This window comes from Grampus griseus, assembly GCF_964374135.1.
Source record: "Grampus griseus genome assembly, chromosome: 15".
Classification (NCBI taxonomy): domain Eukaryota; kingdom Metazoa; phylum Chordata; class Mammalia; order Artiodactyla; family Delphinidae; genus Grampus; species Grampus griseus.
The window spans coordinates 74959555-74983764 of NC_139009.1; the positions used below are offsets into that span (position 1 = coordinate 74959555).

The following is a 24210-nucleotide window of genomic DNA, read 5'->3' on the forward strand; positions in this document are numbered from 1 at the left end:
AGTGTTCCAGAACTGGGAGCCATGAACTTTTCTGAGGGCTGTGGAATTATTTGTGGGTAGAGAAGACACCAACATTTTTCTAATGCCACAGACCAGAACACAGTACATCACAAGTAGAAAGGAGAAGCAATGGTTCCAGAAACCGTTTCATGTATACATTCATATAAGGGTGCGTGCGGGTGTACTGGATCCCAATATAAAATATTATTTTTCCCTGTGGTAGCAATCGAAGTTTGGGATACAGACTATTTCTAGTGCCTTTGAATCACTGGAATGACATATCTCCAATTATAAACATATTGGCATTTTGGCTTATATTTACATCACTCTTGAGTTTGACCAGCAGGAATCAGTTCACTAGGACCTTCAAAGCCAAGAACAGGCCTAGGGCTTCTGAAACCCGGTTCACAGCCTGGCAACTCTGAGCGCCCAGGAGTTGCTACTTCTGCTACTTCTGCTTCTCAAGGAAATTTTCCATATACACAACAAACTAGAAATGATACTTTTTGAAAAGGGATAAGCTGCTCAGTTTTCAATTTCTGTTTTATTCAGTTTGCTCCAAGGGCAAAACCAACAGTACAGTGACCGCAAACATTATTTTGACTGGCTCACAAGCCTGATCAGTAAAACCTGAAAAACAGAAAATGTTACCCGAGTTGCAAATAAAGTGCTCCTGGAGTTGACTGACATGACAGCAAAAAGGAATAATATAAATGCAACAGGTGTTAACATTTAGAACAGTACCTGTCACCTGCTCATTTCCAGGCAGTTCTGAGACCTTGTTGCAAACCCTTCATATATTACTGCCAATTTCCTTTGACATGAGATGTGACTTTACAAGACTCTTCCTAGACCTTACTCTTGCTGCACTTGAGTGGTTCCTATTCCTACGGCGCTGGCGTATGCTGTCAGGATCTCCACTATCTGCTTAGTTTCTAGGGTCATTCGGGCTTCCTTCAGCCAGTCCTGTGCCACTCGTCTGGACTCCCCTTTCAGCTGATTGACAAACTTTGCCGCCAGCTCCAGGTCACCATGCTCAATGCAATAGGAGGCATATGACAGTAACTTAAATGTGTTTGTATCCTCGGGGCAGAGCTCTGCTGGTGGCTTCAGCTGCTTAGGTGGGAACAGCAGCAGGGACTGTAAGTAGGAGAGGAAGTACTGGTATAAGCTATTCCTGGTCTCATCGATCATGGCTACCCTGTGGGCCAGTTTTTGGATGGCATAGAAACGGACTCTAAGGGTCTCTTCACTGTACACCCCACGGGTCAGGGACTCTGGAGGGAGGGCTGCGCTTAGAGCCTGGGCAAATTCACTATCGGAACAGCTGACTCTGATGGCCTCCACTGCGCTACCCAGGGGAACAGTGGGCAGGTCTGCAGATGCCGTCTTCATACGGTACTTTAACGCCTCCACAGAGAGCCAGAGCTGGTGGGCTTTTCTGGCCTCCTCTTCAGCAACTGCGTGACCTATTAAAAAAAAAAAAAAAAAAAAGGCAAAGACAGACTTTTTTCTCCACCTGACTATGTCCTCATACACAGAGAGAACTGGTACACCTTCCACAGCAGTGGAAGTCGGGGCTGGAGAGAGCCTCTTCCAAGCCCATCCCACCACTTATTTATGGTGCGTTCTTTCCTAGCTGGCCTCTTCACATGAGGCAACAAGGCACGACATAATCTGCTGAGGACTTGTTTTTACTGTAGCCGTGGAGAAAGCTGAGAGGGTGGATGTGCACAGATGAGGCTCCCTTCTTTCTTCCTGTGACATCTAGGAGAATGCAGGGTATCTAATTCAGATACATTTATCTTCAGAAATATTTGAGAAAGAAATGTGATATTTAAATTAAGCCAAGACTTACATTAAGGCCATCAGAAACTACTTTCTACAAAGGAACGGACTACTGGATCTTGAAACTTCACGAGTACTTAGCTTATTGCTATGCTTATCTGACAAAAAAGATTCCATCACATCCCACAGAAACCCATTTTCTTAATAAAATCCTCACTGTCAGGACATTTCCCTTCCAGTGTGGCACATGGAGGCCTCAGCATAACTACCATCCATTTGGTGGGTGGAACAAGCAAGTCACCACCTCCAGGTAACCCTCCAGGTTACCTCCAGGTAACGGCAGAGCCTGGAGGGCGAACATGCAGCACACTGACCTTTTTCTCCACTCAGGGCACATGAGACACCACCAAAGTGTGTTGGGTAAACTGCCTTGTAAATGGTGATCTCATGCCGGTCACATAAGGAGTAAAACTTCAAGTTACTTAGGTTTAATTTTTAGATCCTTTTAAATTTCTTCTCACAACCCTCTATACTACAAACTTACCAAATCCGGGGCTAATTTTCTAAGAAATGAATAAAATTTATTAGAGGGACTTTGGCATCTTTATTCCCTAATGTCAATGCATGTATACCATTATCCTCACAGCAAGAATTTACCCTGAGAAGTAGGGCTGATGAAATTAGCTGTAAGAGGTCCATGTGCTTACTCTGAACAGCCTGCTCGATTCCTCTCAGTCTGGCATAGGCAGTGTTTATATCCAGAGTATAGTTGTCAACTTGCTCTTGACTGAGCCGACGAAACTGTAGTTCTTGTTCAGCGAGTTTCTCAGACAGGTCCTGAAATGGTAAACAGTGCACAGAGAGAGTGATGCTACCTCAGTGCATGTCACTTATCGGCCACTAAGTCTTCCAGTAACTGCTGCGTCCCAAAGTAAAGAGGGCCTTTAACTAATCTCAAAACAGGTGTCATGAAACTCCTACATTATGTGTAAGGTTTCAAAAATTTCCTAAAGCACATGTGATGTTTCATCTTCTACAAATTTACTGGTGGAACCTAATATTAGAGGAAGAGGACCAGGAGGGGAAGAAAGAAGTCTATTAAAATGAGAAGATGACAACTTTAGAAAATACAGTAACTGTATGGCCACACAGACATTAAATTGTATTCAATATCTTCCACTTTAAGAGTTCATTTTTCTCAAAATACTCATCAAAGAGAATTCAAAGTAATATACCTTTTCATATTGGTATAAATTTCAATTTTCTGGAAGATTTCTTTACTTGGAAAACTTCATTCCCTTCTTGTGAGACAAAATAATAAGTTAATATATTATAAATGACTTGCTGAGTAGAAACTAATTATGATTAAAGGTATCCTGATGGTTTGCTGTGGTTTCCAAACTTAACCTCTCCGGGATGTTTCCTCAAATATAAAAATCTCAGAACTACCACATAATCCACAAGGGTTTGTGGAGATAAAGCAGGCACACATGTGTCAAGTATTATTACCTGCTTTCCTGAAACCCCCTGTACCAACCCTCCTTCAAGCTTAAAGGCTCCAAATGACTAGGACATAAATACAAAACACATATGATCAGTAACACATAGGTACACCTTTATGTAAAAAGGAGCAGATGTGAAATATACAAAAGTCCCCCTCCAGCAAGGATAGGCACCACTAGAAATCTTTCCCCATTCTTCCACACTCTCAGACTGAATGACATGGAGCACATTAGAAGGAAAGCAGAGACTGTTTATAGTGTAAAGGGGAAAAGGAGGTTGAAGGGAGACGATGCTTTACGACAGGTCCTCACCTGCTCAAACTCGTATTTCAGTTCCTGTTCTTGGACCCTAAGGACATCTCGTAAGTGATCGGTGTGGGCAGCAGCCTGGCGGCGAAGCTGGGTCCTCATTTCATTCTCCATGGCATCCCTGACTTCCTCCACCTGTGAAGCCAAGCACAGTGATGAGGAATTCTCAATTCTCCACATACGCTTTTAGCAAAAGAGAAAGACCAGTAACCACGATGATGGCAGCCTCCACGTCCAGAACCCCTTACGATGAGCCGTGCACGGGAACACATTCTTATTTCAAATTCTCGTAGGAATCAGAAAGTTGAATGTTGGAAGGTGACTCAAACAATGTCGCATGGCTGTGGCGAAATCAGATTTCAAACAGGGGTCTCTCTAACCCCCAGACTTGAGTTTCTTCCATATCACCAGGCTGCCTCCTGTACAAAGCAAACACTGTCATTTCCTGCATCACATACTCCCCTGAGAATCAAGAAATCCGAGACCACAGAAATAACTACAAAGACTTGGGATCAAACACAGCTTCACCGCAACCATCTGTGTGGCCTTAGGGAGATTATTCATCTTCGAAGTCTCCATTTTCTTGTCTGTGAATAATAATGCCTACCATGCAGAACTGTTAAGAAAAGTAACAAATGTCTGACAGTTACCGAACACAGTTTCTCTCAACAAAGAAAGCTCCTCTGAAACTGCTTATTTTAGTATGAATTCAGACTCAACACAGGCCAAATCAAGCCCAAACTATGAAAAGCCTACAATGTCTGGCCTAACAATTAGCCGTGGGTCATATTACAAATTATTTAATACTAATTACCTGGAAATCATAACTTCCTTTTTCTCAGAAACAATACAGTTAATAAATGAATCCATTCGGTCAGTGCATAAATATTTACGCAGTGCCAGCCCTGTGCCAGGCAGTGCCTACTGTAAGCTTGGATGCGATGGTGCTCAAGGCAGACAAACTCCTTGCTCTTTTGCAGTATACATTTCAAGAGAGGAATCAGTGACAGGCAAAACGGACATCTCAGACTGTGGTACTTGTTTTTAAGAAAATAAATAGGGCAATATGAGAGAAAGTAATACAGAGACTCTACTTTAGATTGAAGGGAACAGGATGGGGCTACCCCAGGGCAAAAGACGTAGTCAAGGCACCAACACAACAGCAAGAAAGCCCAAGGTACCTGGTACACTAGGGAAATAAGGGAAGTAAGGGAAGCCTGGCTCACAGCAACAGGAATGAGATCAAGGGGCTTCTCTGGTATAAGTTAAGAATTTGGATTTTATCTTAAATACAGTCGGCAGTCAGTGGAGGATTTGCAGCAGCATAGTGTCTGATGAGAACACATTTTCTAAGGACCACTTGCCTGTGTAAACAGACATAGAAAGATGGGTATGCAAACAGGGACACTGTTAAGACGACACTCTGAACTAAGGTGGTGGTGACTGAAGGAGAGAAAAGTGGAGCGTTTAGGGATTTATTCTGAATGCAGAGCTGGTAGACTCTGTCAATGGTCTGGATGCAAAAACTGATGGAGGAACAACTGAGCATGATTTCTAGTTTGATCAATGAGTGGATGGAGGTTTATTTAGAGAGAAGCAGCTGAGGGGCTGGGAGACAGTTTGGAGAGAATCAAGAAATTTGTTTTGAACATGTTGAGTTTGAAATGACTACTGAAAATCCAGCTGAAGACATCAAGTCAGCTGCTGGACAGCCCTTGAAGCCAAGGCAGAGGTCAGAGCCAGCAATATAAGTATCAGTAATAGACGGTATTTGAACTTCAAGGCCACAGGACTAGCAAAGAGCACCTGGAGGCAGCTTAGATGGATAAAGGGTTTCAGAACAATGCCAGCGCACGCCGCTATTTGAAGGCTGAGCAAAGGAAGCCAAGGAGCGTCAGCAAGGCAGCGGGAAAGGCCAGCAAGTGCGGGGTCTGGCAGCCTAGGGAAGAGAGAGCTTCAAGGAGGAGGAAGTGGACTTCCCTGGTGGCGCAGTGGTTAGGAATCTGCCTGCCAGTGCAGGGGACATGGGTTCAATCCCTGGTCCGGGAAGATCCCACATGCCGCAGAGAACTATGCCCGTGCACCACAACTACTGAGCCCGCGTGCCTAGAGCCCGTGCTCCGCAACAAGAGAAGCTGCCGCAATGAGAAGCCCGCGCACCGCAACAAAGACCCAACGCAACCAAAAATAAATTAATTAATTTTTTTTAAAAAAGGAGGAGGGAATGGTCAACTGTGCAGCTGAGAAAATGCGAAGGTAGGATGAGTAGTCAGGTTCCCAAATCAGCCTGTAGACACCTATTTAATACATGATGTGCTCAGACAGAAGACTACAGCTATTTCATCCATGCTTCACCACTAACTACTTAGAAACGCTTGCAGAGAGGGGTCCAGCGATTGGGGCTCAGCACTTCCACTGTAGGCGGCACGGGTTCAATTCCTGGTCAGGGAACTAGATCCTGCAGGCCATGTGTTGCAGCCAAAGAAACCCCAAATAAACAAACAAAGAAACAAAAAACAACCCTTGAGGAGAAAAATATACTCGGAATCCAACAGACTCAGCACTGCTTAAGGGGACAGAGGCTCCACTGGGAAAAGGCAAGCTAGATAATCCTGGATGACAGCAGCTCGTTACTTTCTGACACTCCTGCATCAGCTCAACGTAAAGGTTCTCTGCTAGACCAATCCTTCCCTAGAAGTTCTGACTAGAACAAGGGCCAAAGTTCCATTCAAGAGGGGGGTTGGCCTGACTTAACAGCTAGTATTTTAAAGTCAGTGACTGCTGGTATTACCTCTAGAAGCAAACAAGTTAGATTCACTTTAAACATTAGGCAGTTTTGCTCATTTCTTTACCTTTCTGTCCTGTTCAGCCTGTATCTCACTTCTGTGATGTTCTAATGCTTTTGCCACTGCAGAGTCAAACGCCCGCTTTTCCTCCAGCTTCTGTTTCTCCAAGGCTAAGGCAATGTGCTGCTTCTCCGTGGCTTTCTGTTCGGCCAGCGCTCTGTTCAGCTGGTCGATGCGGCGATGCGCGTGAGCAATCAGGGAGTTTAGGTCGTCGGGGGACAGCCTGTCAGCTAAACAAAACCACATGAAAATGTTAATGATTTCACCAAAATCATACATCTACGAGGTAACTTGCCTCAACTGATTGTAACTTAAACAGCTAGGAAGAAAAGCCAAGAGGAAGGAGCTGACATTTCAAAAGAGATGTAGAGGCTGCCGTGTAATCAGAAATTCACAGCTCATGGCCAGCAACTAAGCATTTTCAATCCCAAGCAAAATAATTCAGGGAGGCCTCCAAGTATAGAATCAGTTTTTTTCCAGGAACCCAAATGAGCAGTACTTCCAGTGTGAACTGATTATACATTGGCTTTATAACTCACCATAATTCTGCCTCTAAGGACAAAGCTTACAATTAAATACAAAGCTTACAAACGTACTCACTTCTACGTTTTCTGCTAAAACGTGAATCAAATCCAAGTTCTCTCAGACTTCTCCCTAATAAGAGTTTTCTACTTTTTCTTACACAGATAATATGATCCAGGACAGGGATCTGCAGCCAGAGCTGTCCATCAGAATCACTGGTAGAGCTTTTAAAAATAATCATACCCAAGGATTCTGATTCTGATGTTTTTTTTTTTTCTTTCCCCAATCTCACACTCCAGAAGTGTTCTGATATATTACCACAGGTTAGGAATTATGGCTCTAACAGCAAAATAAAGAATATGGGAAGTACTATGATAAACAACTCAATTCCACGATACGTAGATTGAAAAGCAAAAAACGAAGTGAGGATGAGAGATTTATTGCCCAAATTCACCATGTGTAGCTCCTCTGGATACTGATTTGAACAAAACAACTAAAAACACTCATTCTTTTTTTTTTTTTGCGGTACGCGGGCCTCTCACTGCTGTGGCCTCTCCCGTTGCGCAGCACAGGCTCCGGAGGCGCAGGCTCAGCGGCCATGGCTCACGGGCCCAGCCGCTCCATGGCATGCGGGATCTTCCTGGACCGGGGCACGAACCCGTGTCCCCTGCATCGGCAGGCGGACTCTCAACCACTGCGCCACCAGGGAGGTCCAAAACACTCATTCTATAAAGTGATCAGGGATATTTGAACACTTAAGAGATATCTTTGATGACATTAAGGAATTATTGTTGACTGGGACAACGGTATGGTCATCACATTTTTCTAAAAAACATACTGAAAGTTTTTACAAGCTGAAGAATATAATGTTTGGGATCTGCTTCAACATAAGCTGGGGGAATAAATGAGACAAAACCAGCCATGTGTTGGTAACTGCTAAAGTTGGGTGATGGGTAAACAGGAGTTCATTATCGTTTTCTTACTTTTTAATGTTTCAAATTTTACAAAATAAAAACTTAAATATATATATATTTATGTAGATATATATATATCTTTTATAAAAGATATATATCTTATATATCTTATAAGTATATATCTTATATATCTTATATCTTTTAAGATATATAAGAAATATATAAGATATATATCTTATATATTTTATATATCTTTTATAAAAGATATATATATATCTATCATATCTACAGGTTTCCAATCACATAGGGAAAACATTTTTGTTCCTGAGAGCACATGGATGACAAAAATATACAAATCAGATTTATCACATGCAACATAATTCTACTTTAGATTAATTCAGACGGTTTAGTATAAGAATCATAGGCAAAACGAAAAGACTTGAGTCCTTTAAGACTCAAAACAGAAGCCTTTAAACATAAAATACACATAATTACTCACCTAGGTCAGAAATACCTACAAAGAAAAAGAATAAGTTTGAAAAAAAGTAAGTACATGTTTCAGTTATTAATCATTAAATAGGAATATCCAAAAGAAAGCAAGAAGGAAGCAGAAGCTAGTAGTAGAAAAAGCATATTTTGGTACTGGAAAGTAAAATGATGAGTTTATTTCCTAAAAATGTTTTAAAGGATCAGAAGACATTACATAAATCAAGGTAAATTCTAACATTTCAGAAAATAAGAGAGTCAATGATATGAAAGTAGTCTTGGTTTCTGGGGACTCATCTCTAACTACTGTTGTAAAGCAATCAACTTGGTTAGTTTCTACATGGAAACTACAATTCTTGTTTATCCCATTTGCATTAGTTCGTAGACTATTTCACGAAGGCACAGTCCTGACTGTGTTCTCAATACCACGCCTCTCCTAACATTGCAAATACTTAAGAGATTAATTTTTCTTCTTTGGAAATTTGAAAACAGTGAATTCACATTAAATTTGCGCTTAATGGGTGCAAATTAAACTAAGAACTATGACTGCCTGACGCGGCGGAAAGGAAAAAAAAATAACATTCTGAAGAGTTCGGATGATGCTCCCCGCCACGATCACAAGTGCCACTGCGTGAAGCCCTGACAGGAGAGGACCTGCAGCCAGTCTCCTGCCTCTCAGAATAAGCTTCTTAATATCCTGGGTATGACCCTTGGATTCAACAAGTTCAAAGACAAGTATTTTTCATCCAGAATGGCCCTAAAAGTTCAACTACTTAATCTGGTATTCAACCAGAGACACAGGGATCTGTCCCAATGCTGCAGGAAAAACCGGCAAAAGATGGACAAGGCTAAGAGATAATAGGTCAGTGTCAACGTGGCACGCAAGTATGGCTACATATACTAGTCTACTAGCAATAAAGGAAATGTCCCTCGGGAATACTGACAACCTACAAATTGCACCTCATTCTTTCATCCTGGCAACACCCATGCGCACACCTCCTAGTGGCTCCTCCTCCCTCCTCCCACAGTGGTATCCGTTATCTGAATATAGTGTTTATCACTCATTTTGTTATACTTCACATACGCATGCATCCTTAAACAATATATAGTTTCATTTTACATGTTCTTAAGCTTCATGTAAGCGGTATCCTATTTTACATATTCTTCTGCAACTTTTTGCTTTTCCTTAACATTTATGTTCAAGAGAAATGGTCTGGGTCATTCATCTGCACTGCCATATGTGTGGTATTTAACTGTCTTTGATCTTTCTGCTCTTACAAACAGTGCTGCTATAAACATTTTAATGAATCTTCCTGAGCACCTGTGTGAGTCTTCCTGAGCTCATACCTAGGAACTGAACTGTTGGATCGGGAGTATATACACTGTCAACTTCACTAGATACAAGTTATGGTTCAACAGACCAGTTGCTGGGAATTCCCTGGCAGTCCAGTGGTTAGGACTCAGCGCTTTCACTGACAGGGGCCTGGATTCGATCCCTGGTTGGGGAGCTAAGATCCCACAAGACGCACCGGTGCAGCCAAAAACAAAACAAAACAATTGGTGAATGACCACTTCTAAGTCTCTTTCCTACTCCTCATTTTCAGCGCCCTTGGCATACACACCGGGTGACCCATATCACTTCGCCCTCAGATTACTCCAGCAGCTTTGAATAGCTTCCTTACCCTGAAGCATCCCTCCCTACGTCAAACTCACCCTCAAGCTCATAAAAATGAATCTTCCTACTTATGATAATCACATCATCCCTCTTCTCAAAAGCTCAAAAGGGGGTCCTGTGCTGCCAATACGAGTCAATCAGCCAGAGAACAGTGAGGCTAGTAGGTAAGAATGAGATCCTGGCCCTAGCCCCAAACGTGGACAAACTACTTAAGCCCTCTGTGTCTCAGTTTTCTCATCTATAAAACGGACATAATGATAAAACTCACCTCAAAGGATTGTTATGAACTTTAAAAAAGTTAGCTACATGTGAAGCACTCAGAACACAGTGCTAGAAATAAAATAATGCTCAACAATGTTAGCTAAATATTGTTATGTTTGCCACTGTGCTCAGCTATGGAGAACACAGAAAAAGTACTAGACAGATGAGTATCACCAGGATACTTATAACTTAGGGAAATAAGACTAATAAGAGAAAAATAACTGGTAACACAAATCAGTACTAATGAGCTTAGTACAGGTCTTAAAAGAGTTCAGATTTCAGAAGCGAGAACATATATTGAGGGCTGAGGTAATCATGGAATAAGTCACTATCTCCAGAGGGACACAAGCAATTAGCAGCACTGGCAGGAAAACTCTGCAGCTGTAGGCATGGCTGGAAGGGAAAAACTTCAGCAGGTGCCATTTGTACCTTTCAATCTATTTAAAAAATAAGAAATTAAATGGAGGTTGCCTTCCTCCCTCTAAAAAATAATCCAAAGATTACACTGCAGAAGATTTTCCCTTTCTATACGATACGTTTCTTTCATGCTGGGTCTTTCAACCTTGGTACTACTGACTTTCTGGGCCAGACAGTTAGTTGGAGGGGCTGTTCTGTGCACTGGAGGGTGCTGAGCAGCACCTCTGTCCTTCACCCTACATGACAGTAGAACCCCCCAATGTGACAAGTCTGTCTCCAGACATTGCCAAATATTCTCTGGGGGCAAAAATGCTGAGCTGAGAATACCTGCTTTAATGTTTTCATGCTTTACAATGGGCAATTTTCTAATCAGCCAAAAAAAAATCTTTATTTATTTTTATCTTGGCCGCACCACGCAGCTTGCAGGACCTTAGTTCCCTGACTAGGGATGGAACCTGCACCCTCGGCAGTGAAAACACTGAGTCCTAACCACAGGACCACCAACGAATTCCCCCCGACCCAGGTCCCCAAATTTTTTAAGCTAAAAACTTCACAGGCTGGCATGGAAAAATTAGTAGGATTTAGCCTACTGGGAAGACCAAAGACAAGTATTTTAGATGAGAGAATGCAAATTTCTAGGGATGGCACTCATAACTAACTCTCTATAGGCAAAGCCTGACCTGCCCTTTCAACCTTATTTAATTTACTGCAGCCAACCTAGACTCCCTACTGTCTAACAACGTCAGGTTTAAGCCAAGGAGCTTACATCCAACGGACAGAGATACACACACAACAAACAAAAACCAGTGAGTAAGTATTTCAGAAGGATTAAAAAAAGGTAACGTGGTAGAGTGACTTGCGGAGGAGGATGTCTCTGGGATAATCACATCTGTCTCAGTTGTAACCTCAGTGAAGCCCAGCCCTTGAAAGATTCTGGTGAGGGAAACGGTACAGATGTGGCTGAAGCAGGCCTGCTCAAGGACACACTGTCCACACTGTCCCCTCTGCTGCTAGTCAGTTCAAACAAGTTTAACCAACAATGTTCAAATAAGACTGACTCACTGTTCCCACACTAAACTTTGTGTGATTCTCCATTTAATCCTCTCTTACAAATCCTGCTTTTATTTTTTGCTTTGACAAGAATCTGGTATCTATCTCGCTCTTAAGTGAGTCAACTACATTAAAAAAAACTAACTACATATCTGAGTTAATATCAGCCTTGACTCCACTTCTTGCCATGACATCTCCTTGGTTGGCTATGATGCTGTGAAAATTCCTGCACTGTCTTTATTACCTGAGCTCCTTAGACCAGCCACGGTTCTGTGATGCAACCTTGCCACCTTCACCCCAGAGAGGTCTATAATGCCAGTTCTTCAGGTGCTACCTGATGTTCAGTTTCTAACAGACGCTGGCATTTAAGAAGTACTGTTTTGATTTTCTTGAGCCTGGTAATCTCCGTGATTCTTATTACTCTCACAGAGCTTCAAGGAAATGTGACTATTCCCTGCAGTTACAACGTGTAATTGTTGAGCCATCCAAGTTCCACGCAGTCTGAGCTATTTGCAAGTTGAAGGCCGCACAGCAGATTTCCTTTCCACCCAGCACCCCTGGGTGAGTTCTCAACCACAGTGTTGTCACAAAGCAGTCATAAGGTGTGCCTTAAGTAATTCATTATGAATATTTTTAAAGTCACAAAGGTTTTGAATAATTTTACATATATATAATATGCTAACAGAGTCAAGGTTATGTCACTTCACTCACTTAGATTCCAGATTACACTGGCTGGAACTTGTGTCCACCACGGCTAAACCAGGTGTGTCACCTGTCACAGGTGTGACTGAAATAAAATGTGGAAAACACGATACTGCATATCAGATGAGATGTGCATGCCAGAGGGGTTTAGACTAGAGAATGGAGCTGAAGCAAGTTTAGATCAGTTGATCAGTTGTTAAAAAAAAAAAAAAAGGGAAGGTACCAACACTTCAGTTGTACTTACTCATCCCTTTCCACCCTGGCAAGACTTCCGGAGTAATACTGTCCAGTTCTCGTTTAAAGTCATCCCGGGCTTGGACTACCAGCTCATGATACTGAGACACAACCTTAGCCTCAGACTGAGCCGCCTTAACCTGAACAGATACAAGGGGTATGTGGTTAAAGTGAACAAAAAGTACCATGAACATTCCAAAATACTCTAAGTCACAGTCATTTATTTATTTACATTTGGTTGTGAATATATAAGCAATATACAGAAAGAAACCTCAAGCTCAGAAAAAGGAACGTAAGTCTTGTCTTTGTTTCCTTCTAATTCTATTCAAATGCCATGGACAGGCCCTGTCCCATCTCACTGTGCCCCTGTCCCTCTTTCTCTGGGTCACGGGAAATTACCCATACACATCACAAATGCAGACTTGTGAAATTTCCATAAATGGTAATGACCACGAGCAAATGTCTACCTATTATAAAAAGTATCAACAATACTGAAGAATCCACTTTGTGTCCAAAGCAAGTTTTTAAAATTAGTTACAACTAATATTCTTTTCAAGGGAAAAGAGAGAAAGATGATAGGAATCTTACTACATTCCGGAATTCTTAAAAATCCTCTGACAAAACAATTACATTTAAAAATAAAAAATACTTGTACAAGATCTAAGAAACACACCTTTTGGACCACATTATCCAGATCAACTATCATGTTGTGAAGTTTTCCCTCTGCAGCAGTTATATAAGATTTGGCCCCAGCAACCTCTTCCTTCTTTGCATTTTCAATTACACTTTTCATCTTCTCTAACTCTTCTCTGGAAACCAATAAAACAAAACAAAGGTTTAGTATTAGTCCTTATCAACTTTATTAAAGAATATGACAAACAATTTGTTAAGTCTATGAAAAATTTAATTTGGAAAAAACTACTCAATGCTTTTTCAGTCAACAGGCAGAGAACCTTTCCTCACCAACAACTGAAAACACCTTGGTGAGAAGCTAGATTTTAGAGTGAACCAGACGAGTAGCATGGTGTACAGGAGAACACACAGGCTTCAGAACCAGAGAGACTTGGATTCAGCTCCCAGACCGGCCTCTCCTTTGCTGCTCACCCTTATACAGGGAGTAGAGGTAATTCATGCTAAGTAACTTGCACAGTGCCTGCTACATCAGGAGCACTCAATAAATGGCAGCTTTTGCAAGGATTAGGTTGACTCCCCTGCCAATGAGAGCTTGAGGAGAGCAAAGGCAAGGGAGGAGGCCTAAGAGCTCACTAAGCAAATAGCTGGGTCTTCAGGAGCCCTCACGATTCAGGCTGGATGGACTATGGTCTACCCAACCACAAAACACAGAACTCAGAGCCCTGACTCATGGTCTACTGATGTGAGCATAATGCCTTCAATCTCCTAAAAGATATGCTGGCTTTATTAAAAGGCTTCTCTTTCTCTAAACATTTTGTTAAGACAGCAAAATTTTGAATGACAAATATTGATTAGGTGGGCCAAAAGGTTTGTTCAGTTTTTTCCGTAAGATGGCTTTAGTAGCACTTAAACAATTTTGTTAGATTGTATGTGACAGCTGTCGTATCAGCACGCATTAAAAAAAAGAATTATCAGGGCTTCCCTGGTGGCGCAGTGGTTGGGAGTCTGCCTGCCGATGCAGGGGACGCGGGTTCGTGCCCCGGTCCGGGAGGATCCCACATGCCACAGAACGGCTGGGCCCGTGAGCCATGGCTGCTGGGCCTGCGCGTCCGGAGCCTGTGCTCCGCAACGGGAGAGGCCACAACAGTGAGAGGCCCGCGCAAAAAAAAAGAATTATCAAAATTGGTGAATTTTTTGTGTGGCCATTTTAATATTGAAGGTGGAAGAAAAAAAGCAACATTTTCGGCATATTACACTTTATTTCAAGAAAGGTAAAAAAGCAACTGAAACGCACAAAGAGATTTGTGCAGTGTATGGAGAAGGCGCTGTGACTGATCGAACGTGTCAAAAGTGGTTTGTGAAGTTTCGTGCTGGAGATTTCTTGCTGGACGATGCTCCATGGTCAGGTAGACCAGCTGAAGTCGACAGCAATCAAATCGAAACGATAACTGAGAACAATCTATGTTACACCACATGGGAGATAGCCGACATACTCAAAATATCCAAATCAAGCACTGAAAATCATTTGCCCCAGCCTGGTCATGTGAATCGCTTTGACGTTTGTGTTCCACGTAAGTTAAGCGGAAAAAAACCTTCTTGACCATATTTCCGCCTGTGATTCTCTACTTAAATGTAATGAAAACGTTCCATTTTTAAGACAAATTTGTAATGGGCAATGAGAAGTGGATACTGTACAATAATGTGGAACAGAAGAGATCATGGGGCAAGAGAAATACACCACCACCAACCACACCAAAGGCTGGTCTTCATCCAAAGAAGGTGATGTGTTTATGGTGGGACTGGAAGGGACTCCTCTATTATGAGCTCCTTCCAGAAAACCAAACGATTAATTCCAACAAGTACTGCTGCAAATCAGACCAACTGAAAGCGGCACTCAACGAAAAGCATCCAGAATTAGTCAAAAGAAAACGCGTAATCTTCCATCAGGATAACCCAAGACTGCATGTTTGATGCCCAGGCAAAAACTGTTACAGCTTGGCTGGGTCGTCCTGATTCATCCACCGTATACACCACACATTGACTGCACCTTCGGATTTTCATTTATTTTGGTCTTTACATAATTCTTTTTTTTTTTTTTTTTGCGGTATGCGGGCTTCTCACTGTTGTGGCCTCTCCTGTTGTGGAGCACAGGCTCCGGACGCACAGGCTCAGCGGCCATGGCTCACGGGCCCAGCCGCTCCGCGGCATGTGGGATCTTCCCGGACCGGGGCACGAACCCGCGTCTCCTGCATCGGCAGGTGGACTCTCAACCACTGCGTCACCAGGGAAGCCCGACATAATTCTTTTAATGGAAAAAATTTCAATTCCCGGGAAGACTGTAAAAGGCACCTGGAACAGCTCTTTGCTCAAGAAGATTAAAAGTTTTGGGAAGATGGAATTATGAAGTTGCCTGAAAAATGGCAGGAAGGCAGTGGAACAAAAGGGTGAAAACACTGTTCAATAAAGTTCTTGGAGAAAATGAAAAATATGTTTTTCATTTTTACGTAAAAAACTGAAGGCACTTTTTGGCCCATCCAATAATAATTCCATCATATTGATGAGAGCCCTTTATTCAAATGAAGGTTCCCTTGTCAGAGGTTGATCTTGTACCTGGTTTGCTTGGTTGATCCTAGTTTTAGCCAACTTCCAGGAAAGGTCAAGGTGGCATAAAACTAGACTCATTATACGCTAACTACTTTGGTAGTTAAGGCAAAGAGACTGTGACATACTCTTTAATTTCTGATAAAACTGCTCAAGACATCCCAGAAACATCTTGAAATGATGGCAGAGCCTCAGTAAGTCTGTAGAACACATATCACCTAAATAATAACCCAAAGAAAAACTTGATTTTTATACAAGATCTTTTATATAGGCTTCTGCCAAGTTTATTTTGGCTGGGTTATATATCAATATTTTATTCCCTCTCTCCCTTTTAAGCTTCCGTGCTCCTATCACCAATACAGTACAGGTGGAGAGGGGAGGGAAGGGTTTCTCTGCCTCCTCTTTCTATGCAGACAGTACAAAGAAAGCCACCAGGAGGCCCTAATTACTTGTTAAAGTCCATGAGTAATTACTTGGCTTTGAGAAGGGCATCGGCAGCCTCATCTACTGCCTTTCTGCGTTCCTTCAATGCACCCTCCACTGTGCGCCACTGAGCTGACTTCTTGTCACCTGCAATCTAAACAAAAAGTTTTAATTATGTAAACAAGAATAACTGCTATTACTGTCACAATAACATGACTAAATGCAGAAAGTAGTGACATGAAAGTCAAAGGTAAAAAGTTATATACACTATTTCTCCGGAAGAGGAACTCTTAATCTAATGTTCACGGACAGGCTCAAAGAAATCCATGAACCGTCTCCCGTCAACCACCCGCACCAAAACTGTAAAAGACTCTGCTCCAGCGCACATGATATTTTTTATCAGAGTCTCAAAAGGAGACACGAAGCAGAAAAGATTAGTAAGATCAATAACTTGTCATGAATTGTTTGTTGATTAAATCATTCCTCAATGAAGCATCGGTGCTTAAAATTTTCTTATTTGCAGGTCTACTGAAATCACAGTAAGAATAAGTAGAAAGTTTACCCATTTGTAGGGTCCTTACTCCTCCGAAAACATTACCCTAAAGAATGACCCTCCATAATTTTTAAGGAGAAAATCAACTACTGTCAAGAACCCCACTCCACCCTGACCTGACTTCTACAGAATGTGTATTTTATATATATATATATATCTCCCGTGCAAATTCCTTAGGCAGGTCTAACATGTTTTGCTCCAGCACTGGAACTGACTGCCACTTCTTCAACTGAGCAGAGTTGGCTAATACTTAGGCGATCCATCATACCAAAACCAAAAACCACCTCTAACACTATAATCACACTCAGTGCAGCAAGATGCTCACACAAGAGAGGTGTAAGAAAGCCAATCACTGAAGGCGTGGCATAGGCAAGTCCAGCTTGCATCCCCCTCTCACTTTGCATCATATAAACAATGAGCAGAATGTTATTTGGAACTGTTTCAACTCTTTAAAACTATTTTTAAAATTAGTTATTAACTATTTTAAATGACATTTTTCCCTCCCTTTTCTTTTGCCAAGTACATACAGTTTAAAGTAGTATATTATGTGTAGATACGAAGCAAAAACCACCTTATGGCTTCTCTTCAAAGTACAGTTGACCTTTTAACAAAACAGGTTTAAACTGCATGGGTCCGCTTATACAAAGATTCCTTTCAACACAGTACTACACAATCTGCAGTTGGCTGAATCCACAGATGCAGGAGGGCCAACTACGGGACTTGAGCATCCGTGAATTTTGGTATCCGTGGCGGGTCCTGAAACCAATCCCCTGCAGATACTGAGGGGTAACTATATACTATGCTAGGACCTTAGAGAGGAATAGGAACATACTAAATTACCAAAGAATGAAATATTTTTTATCAAAGAAAAAAACGACTGAATTGGTTCAATAATTCTATTTCAAGTCGCCCAAAGAGGGCCACTACAGGGGCTGCTGCACACTTAAAACATGAGTGCAATCTCAGTGCAGTGTCCTGGGCCTTGGATGCCCAACCCGTATCTTCCCTTGTTAGAAACAGAAGTGGTTTTGCCTCTGCAGCCCTAAGCCTGCTACTTTAAGGGGAATAGGGCTCAGCAAAAGTAATGCCTCTGGTTTGGGTCATTCACAAGCAATTCTCCACATTATGTTCCTACCGACATCTAGTGTGATCTCAATTTTAAAGGTACATCCATTATCAATGGAAAGTTTAAACAACCAAGTTCCTTAAGGCAGGATTAACCCTGCCACCGGACCACTGTGGCAGTCTGAGGAAGCCTCTCGGGGTAACATTTTTAAATGCTTACAATGAAACTATTAGATTGCAGAGAAGCCCAATTACATTGAAATATGGTCATAAAATATACATTTTTTTAATTTTATGAAATAGAAACCAAGATCTAGTAGTAGAACTAATAAACACCCTAATCCAGAAGTAGTGATGGGCATAAATGATATTTCAAGAGATCTGCAAGTACCATAACGTAATATGAAAATACCTATGCTTTCTCTTGGTAATAAAGTTATGGATACTACTATACTAACACTACTGCTCTTGTTGTCACTATTCGTAATTGAAGAAAAGCTTTTGAGGCCAGGGAAAATAAAGATGTTTTCCATCCAAGTTCAGCGAGCCCCTGAATTCTATCCACAGACCCAACTCTAGATTAAGAACCCCTGCTTTTAGAAGAAATACTTGGTACTTCTTTTCTATCTTTGTATCTCACTTTTCTAATTTTTATGTTCTACATAGATTGTTGCAAAGTGACAAAACCAATTAATTTCATGATGTGGATAATCAAGTTGAAGATTCAGTGAACTGCCACTTTAGCCATCTTGCAAAATAAAATACATCAAAAAAGTTGCTGGTTTGGGCCATATCAGTATCCTGTATAAAAAATTTTCCAAGACTTTATCATATGCTGTTACAAGACCTTGGTATTGTATTAAGATAACTCTTCATAACTAACCCAAACAGACTCATGAATCATGTAAATGTCAATGACATATCTGGGGGCCAAAATGTGTCTCCCTCTGTTAAAGGTATTCCTGTTTACAGAGGTCCAAGGATAAGCTGTCCTGTAAAACAGACAGCGGATTCCCCCACGATCAAGCCTGGTCCAACTGTATACAAACAATGCTTTGAGAAATTAACTCAGTATATATTATAGAACAGCCCATGTGCACCTACAGCTTCTTTTACTACAAGAAACAGGGTTGGGATCAATTTTTAACACTTCAAAACTTGTGTTCAATACGTTTTTCTGATTATTTTGTTAACACCAGCTAGTATTCCCTAATCTGGTTAACTGTGCTACTATAAAGTATCCTTTAGTTGTAACATCTTTATTGTAAACGATCTCATACTGTCTAATCCACATGCACTACGTTATGTGTTCAGTGGGAAGAGGAAATACCCTCTTATGCAGCCTTCCACCAAAGCAGTACCATGGACATCTAAAGCTTCTAATCACTGTCCTTCTGAAAGAACCTACTTGGGTTTGAACTCAACTTCCTGATATCATGCAACTTCCAGCCTTCTCTATACATGTGTCTAACCAGCATAGTAAATATTTCCTGTGTGGTTTCTACTTTCCTGACTGAACTCTGACTAAGATTTAAATTTTTCTCGTGGATTTTGAACAAAACAGAATTTTCTTTTAATTTTTCAAAGGTTGTAGCTTCTTGACTGTTTGCATCAGAGGTCTAATTTAACTCCTTTGTGATGCACGTACATACAACTAAAGCAATCTGAAGTGGATTTAAATTTTTTAAAAACCACAGTCATGGTGGCAAAGTAACTTTACGGATCATGCATGATCCTGATTCCTGAGATCTATAGGTTCTCTATTTCATTTTATTCTTTAAATGACTTGGTGTCAAGATACATTTTTATATACTGAATAACTGAATGTAATTATAAAGGAAATTTATTGAGTCCCAGTATTACATTTTTTAAAATATATTTATCTATTTATTTTTGGCTGTACTGGGCCCTCGCTGCTGTGCACAGTCTTTCTCTAGTTGCGGCGAGTGGGGGCTACTCTTTGTTGTGGTGTGCAGGCTTCTCGCTGTGGTGGATTCTTTCGTTGGGAGCACGGGCTCTAGGCAGACGGGTTTCAGTAGTTGTGGCACACGGGCTCAGTAGTTGTGGCTCACGGGCTCTAGAGTGCAGGCTCAGTAGTTGTTGCGCATAGGCTTAGTTGCTCCATGGCATGTGGGATCTTCCCGGACCAGGGCTCGAACCCGGGTCTCCTGAACTAGCAGGCAGGTTCTTAACCACTGCGCCACCAGGGAAGCCCTAAGTCCCAGTATTAGATTTTAATTAGTGTAATTACTTTATTCTGTGAAGTGTCCAAGGTAAGTTAAATAATCAACATATAAGCATTTAAAGTAGCTGGTGTTTTGGGGTACCTGGGATCTCTGTATTATTCTTTTAACTGTGTGTCAATCTAAAAGTATCTCACACAAAAAAGTTTATTTTAAAAAATGGCTGGCGATTTTAAAGCAAAAGAAAACAGGCAAACAACAAATACCTTCAAGCACTATTAAGATATGAAAGCAAATCTGAACTAATTCTTATATCACATCACCGTTGTGAGATAAAGCACCGTTTATAAAATTCATTAAAAAGAACACCTGAAATTTTTTTTTTCATTTTTGTCTGTTTTTCTAAAAAGACAATCATTCGAGTTCGTTTTCGCTTAGTGAGAGAAAGCCCAACTTAGAAGGAAGAAATCGTGTCTAACGTTCTTTGGCCCACCTCAGAATCGTCCATGGCTGTTTTCAGTATGTTGGCGTGGGCAGTGACAGCCTGGACCGCAGCATTCTGAGCCACAATAGCCTGCTGAGTAATGTAAGCAGTCTGGCTCAGAGCATCTTCTAAGCTCTTGGCTAGTGCTGAAGTTAAAAAAAAAAAAAAAAAAAGTTAAAAACTAGATCCCTCCTGCCAAATGACTTTAATCTTTCCCTCTTCACCTGTTGAGTCTTACACTGCATTTCCCCCTCAAAACAAACAAAATACAGATTTAGCGAATCAAAATTTCACTTAAAAGTATGATAAAATATTAATAATTACTGAATCCAGATGGTGAATCTATGTGGGTTCATTACACTATTTTTACTTTTATGTATATCTGAATTTTTTCAAAATAAGACATGTTTTGGGTTTTCTATATGAAAGGGAAAATCGCAATAGGAAAGGCAAATATATAAAAAGATTGAAGATCACTTAAATAAGCCAGCATATAGTTTAAGAAACAATCAGAAAAATTTTGTGAAAGCGATTATAACTACAGTGAACAGCAAAAGGATAAACATGAAGATATAAAATAGGACATCAAAATCACAAAATGTGGAGGAGGGGAATAAGAAAATGTAGATCTTTTACAATGTGTCTGAGCTTATATGACTACCAGTCTAAGGCAAGCAGATATAGCAACGGGTTAACACACTTGAAAACAAGGGTAACCACAAATCAAAACACGCTACAGATTCACAAAAACCGAAAAGAAAGGAATTCAAACATAATACAAATGAAAACCATCAAACCCCAAAAGGAAGAACAAAAAGAAGAAGAAAGGAACAAAGAAGACATTCACTGGATAACAAGACTTTAAATGGCAAAAAATACATACCTATCAATAATTACCTTAAATGCCAATAGACTAAATGCTCCAATCAAAAGACACAGAGTGGCAGATTAGATAATAAAACAAGAACCTACAATATGCTGCCTACAAAAGACCCACATTAGGGCGAAAGACACACACAGACTGAAAGTGAGGGGATGGAAAAAGATATTTCATGCAAATGGAAGCAATAAAAAAGCAGGGGCAGCAATACTCAGACCAGAAAAAATACATTTTAAAATAAAGGCCATGGAGAAAGACAAAGAAGAAAGACAAAGATGGACACTATATAATGATAAAAGGATCAATACAAGAAGAGAATATTATACTCATTAACTTATGTGCACTCAATATAGGAGCATCTAAACACATAAAACAAATACTAACAGACATAAAGGGAGAAACTGATAGGAATACATTAATAGTAGGAGACTAACATCCCACTGACATCAACAGACAGATCTTTCAGACAAAACATCAACAAGGCAAAAGAGATCCCAAATGGCACAATAAAACAGTTAGACTTAATTGCTATCTACAGCGACACTACATCCAAAAAACCAGAATACACATTCTTTTCAAGCGTGCATGGAACATTCTCTAGGACAGACCACATACTAGGACACAAAACAAGCCCGAGAAATTGAGGATAAGTAATTAAAGACAGTAATTATTTCAAGCATCTTTTCTGACCATAAAGGCATGAAACTAGAAATCAAACACAGAAAGAAAAATGAGGAAAAACCTATTACATAGGGACTAAACAACATGCTGCTAAAAAACCAATAATAGGTCAACAAGGAAATCAAAGAGAAATCAAAAAATACCTCGAGACAAACAACAATGAAAACACAACCATACAAAAATCTATGGGAGGCAACAAAAGCAGTCCTAAGAGGGACATTCATAGCAATAAAGGCCTTCCTCAAAAACAAACAAATAAAACTCAAATAAATAACCTAACCTACCACCTAAAAGAATTAGAAAAAGAAGAACAAAACCTAAATTCAGCAGGAGGAAGGATATAATAAAGATTAGAGATGAAATAAATAACACAGAGATTAAAAAAATAGAAAAAAAAACAAAGCAGGAGCTGGTTTTTTGAAAGGGTAAACAAAATCGACAAACCTCTATCCAGGCTCACCAAGAAGAAGAGAGGACCCAAATAAACAAAATAAGAAAGAGGAGAAATAACATCTAATACCACAGAAATACAAAAGAAATCATTAAGAAGAAAATACTATGAACAGTTATATGCCAACAAAGTGGACAACCTTGAAGAAATGGACAACTTTCTAGAAACATACATCCTGCCAAAACTGAATCAAGAAGAAACATAATTTGTACAGACTAATCACTAGAAATGAAACAGAATCTATAATTTTAAAAAATTCCCTGCAAACAAAAATCCAGGATCAGATGGCTTCAATGGAGAATTCTACAACAATATACAAAGAACTTATACCTATCCTTCTCAAATTCTTCCAAAAGACTGAAGAGGAGGGAACACTCCCAAGGTCAATCTATAAGCCAATATCACCCTGATACCAAAACCAGACAAATACACTACAAAAAAAACCCGAAAATTACAGGCCAATATCTTTGATGAATGGAGATGTCAAAATCATCAACAAAATATTAGCAAACTGAATACAACAACATATAAAAAGGATCATATACCATGATCAAGTTGGATTCATTCCAGGGTCACAAGGATGGTTCAACATATGCAAATCTATCCCTGTGATACACCACAGCGACAAAAACCACATGATCATCTCGATAGATGCAGAAAAAGCATTTGATAAAATTCGACACCGCTTCATGATAAAAACTCTCACCAATGTGGGAGAACATAATAAAAGCCATTTATGGCAAACCCACAGCCAATATAATACTCAACAGTGAAAAGCTGAAAGCCTTCCCACTAAATTGTGGAACAAGACAAGGATGCCCACTCTCACCACTTCTATTCAACATAGTACTGGATAGTCCTAGCCACAGGAATCAGACATGAAAAAGAAATAAAAAGGATCCAAATTGGAAGGGAAGAGGTAAAATTGTCATTATATGCAGATGACATGACATTCTATATAGAAAACCCTAAAGATTCCACACAAAAACTAGTAGAACTGATAAATGAATTCAACAAGGTGACAGGATACAAGATTAATATAAAGAAATCTGTTGCATTTCTTTACACTAACAATGAAACATCAGAGAGAAAGTAAAGAAACAATTCCCATTTAAAGTCACACTAAAAAATAAAATAAAATACCTACAAATAAACCTAACCAAGGAGGTGAAAGACCGATACACTGATAAAGGAAACTGAAGATGATTCTAAGAAATAGAAAGATATCCCATGTTCTTAAACTGGAAGAATTAATATTGTTAAAATGTCCACAGTACTCAAAGCAATCTACAGATTTAATGCAATCCCTACCAAAATACCCATGACATTATACACAGAACTACAACAAATAATCCTAAAATTTATATGGAACCAGAAAAGACCCAGAATTGCCAAAACAATCCTGAGGAAAAAGAACAAAGTTGGAAAGATATCCCTCCCAGACTTCAGGCAACACTACAAAGCTCAGTAATCAAAACAGTGTGGTACTGAAAGAAAAAGAGACATATGGATCAATGGAACAGAATAAAGAGCCCCAAAATAAACCCACA

At 40.3% G+C, this 24210-nt stretch overlaps 1 protein-coding gene across 5 annotated transcripts in view; it reads right to left on the reverse strand.

Annotated features, from left to right (window-relative positions):
• Positions 1-525: 525 nt before the first annotated feature.
• Positions 526-24210, reverse strand: part of IMMT (inner membrane mitochondrial protein) — a 48833-nt gene continuing 25148 nt past the window's right edge. For 4 of the 5 annotated variants that reach the window (XM_082672011.1, XM_082672009.1, XM_082672010.1 and 1 more), the window contains 8 exons: positions 20658-20794; positions 16414-16517; positions 13380-13515; positions 12717-12846; positions 6452-6675; positions 3603-3734; positions 2496-2625; positions 526-1469 (listed from right to left, as the gene is read on the reverse strand). In XM_082672011.1, coding sequence (XP_082528137.1) covers positions 856-1469; positions 2496-2625; positions 3603-3734; positions 6452-6675; positions 12717-12846; positions 13380-13515; positions 16414-16517; positions 20658-20794 — 1607 coding nt within the window. In that variant the 3' untranslated portion in view covers positions 526-855. Of the gene's footprint in view, positions 1470-2495; positions 2626-3602; positions 3735-6451; positions 6676-12701; positions 12847-13379; positions 13516-16413; positions 16518-20657; positions 20795-24210 lie in introns of those variants that run through there. The other variant, XM_082672012.1, reaches the window with a different exon arrangement.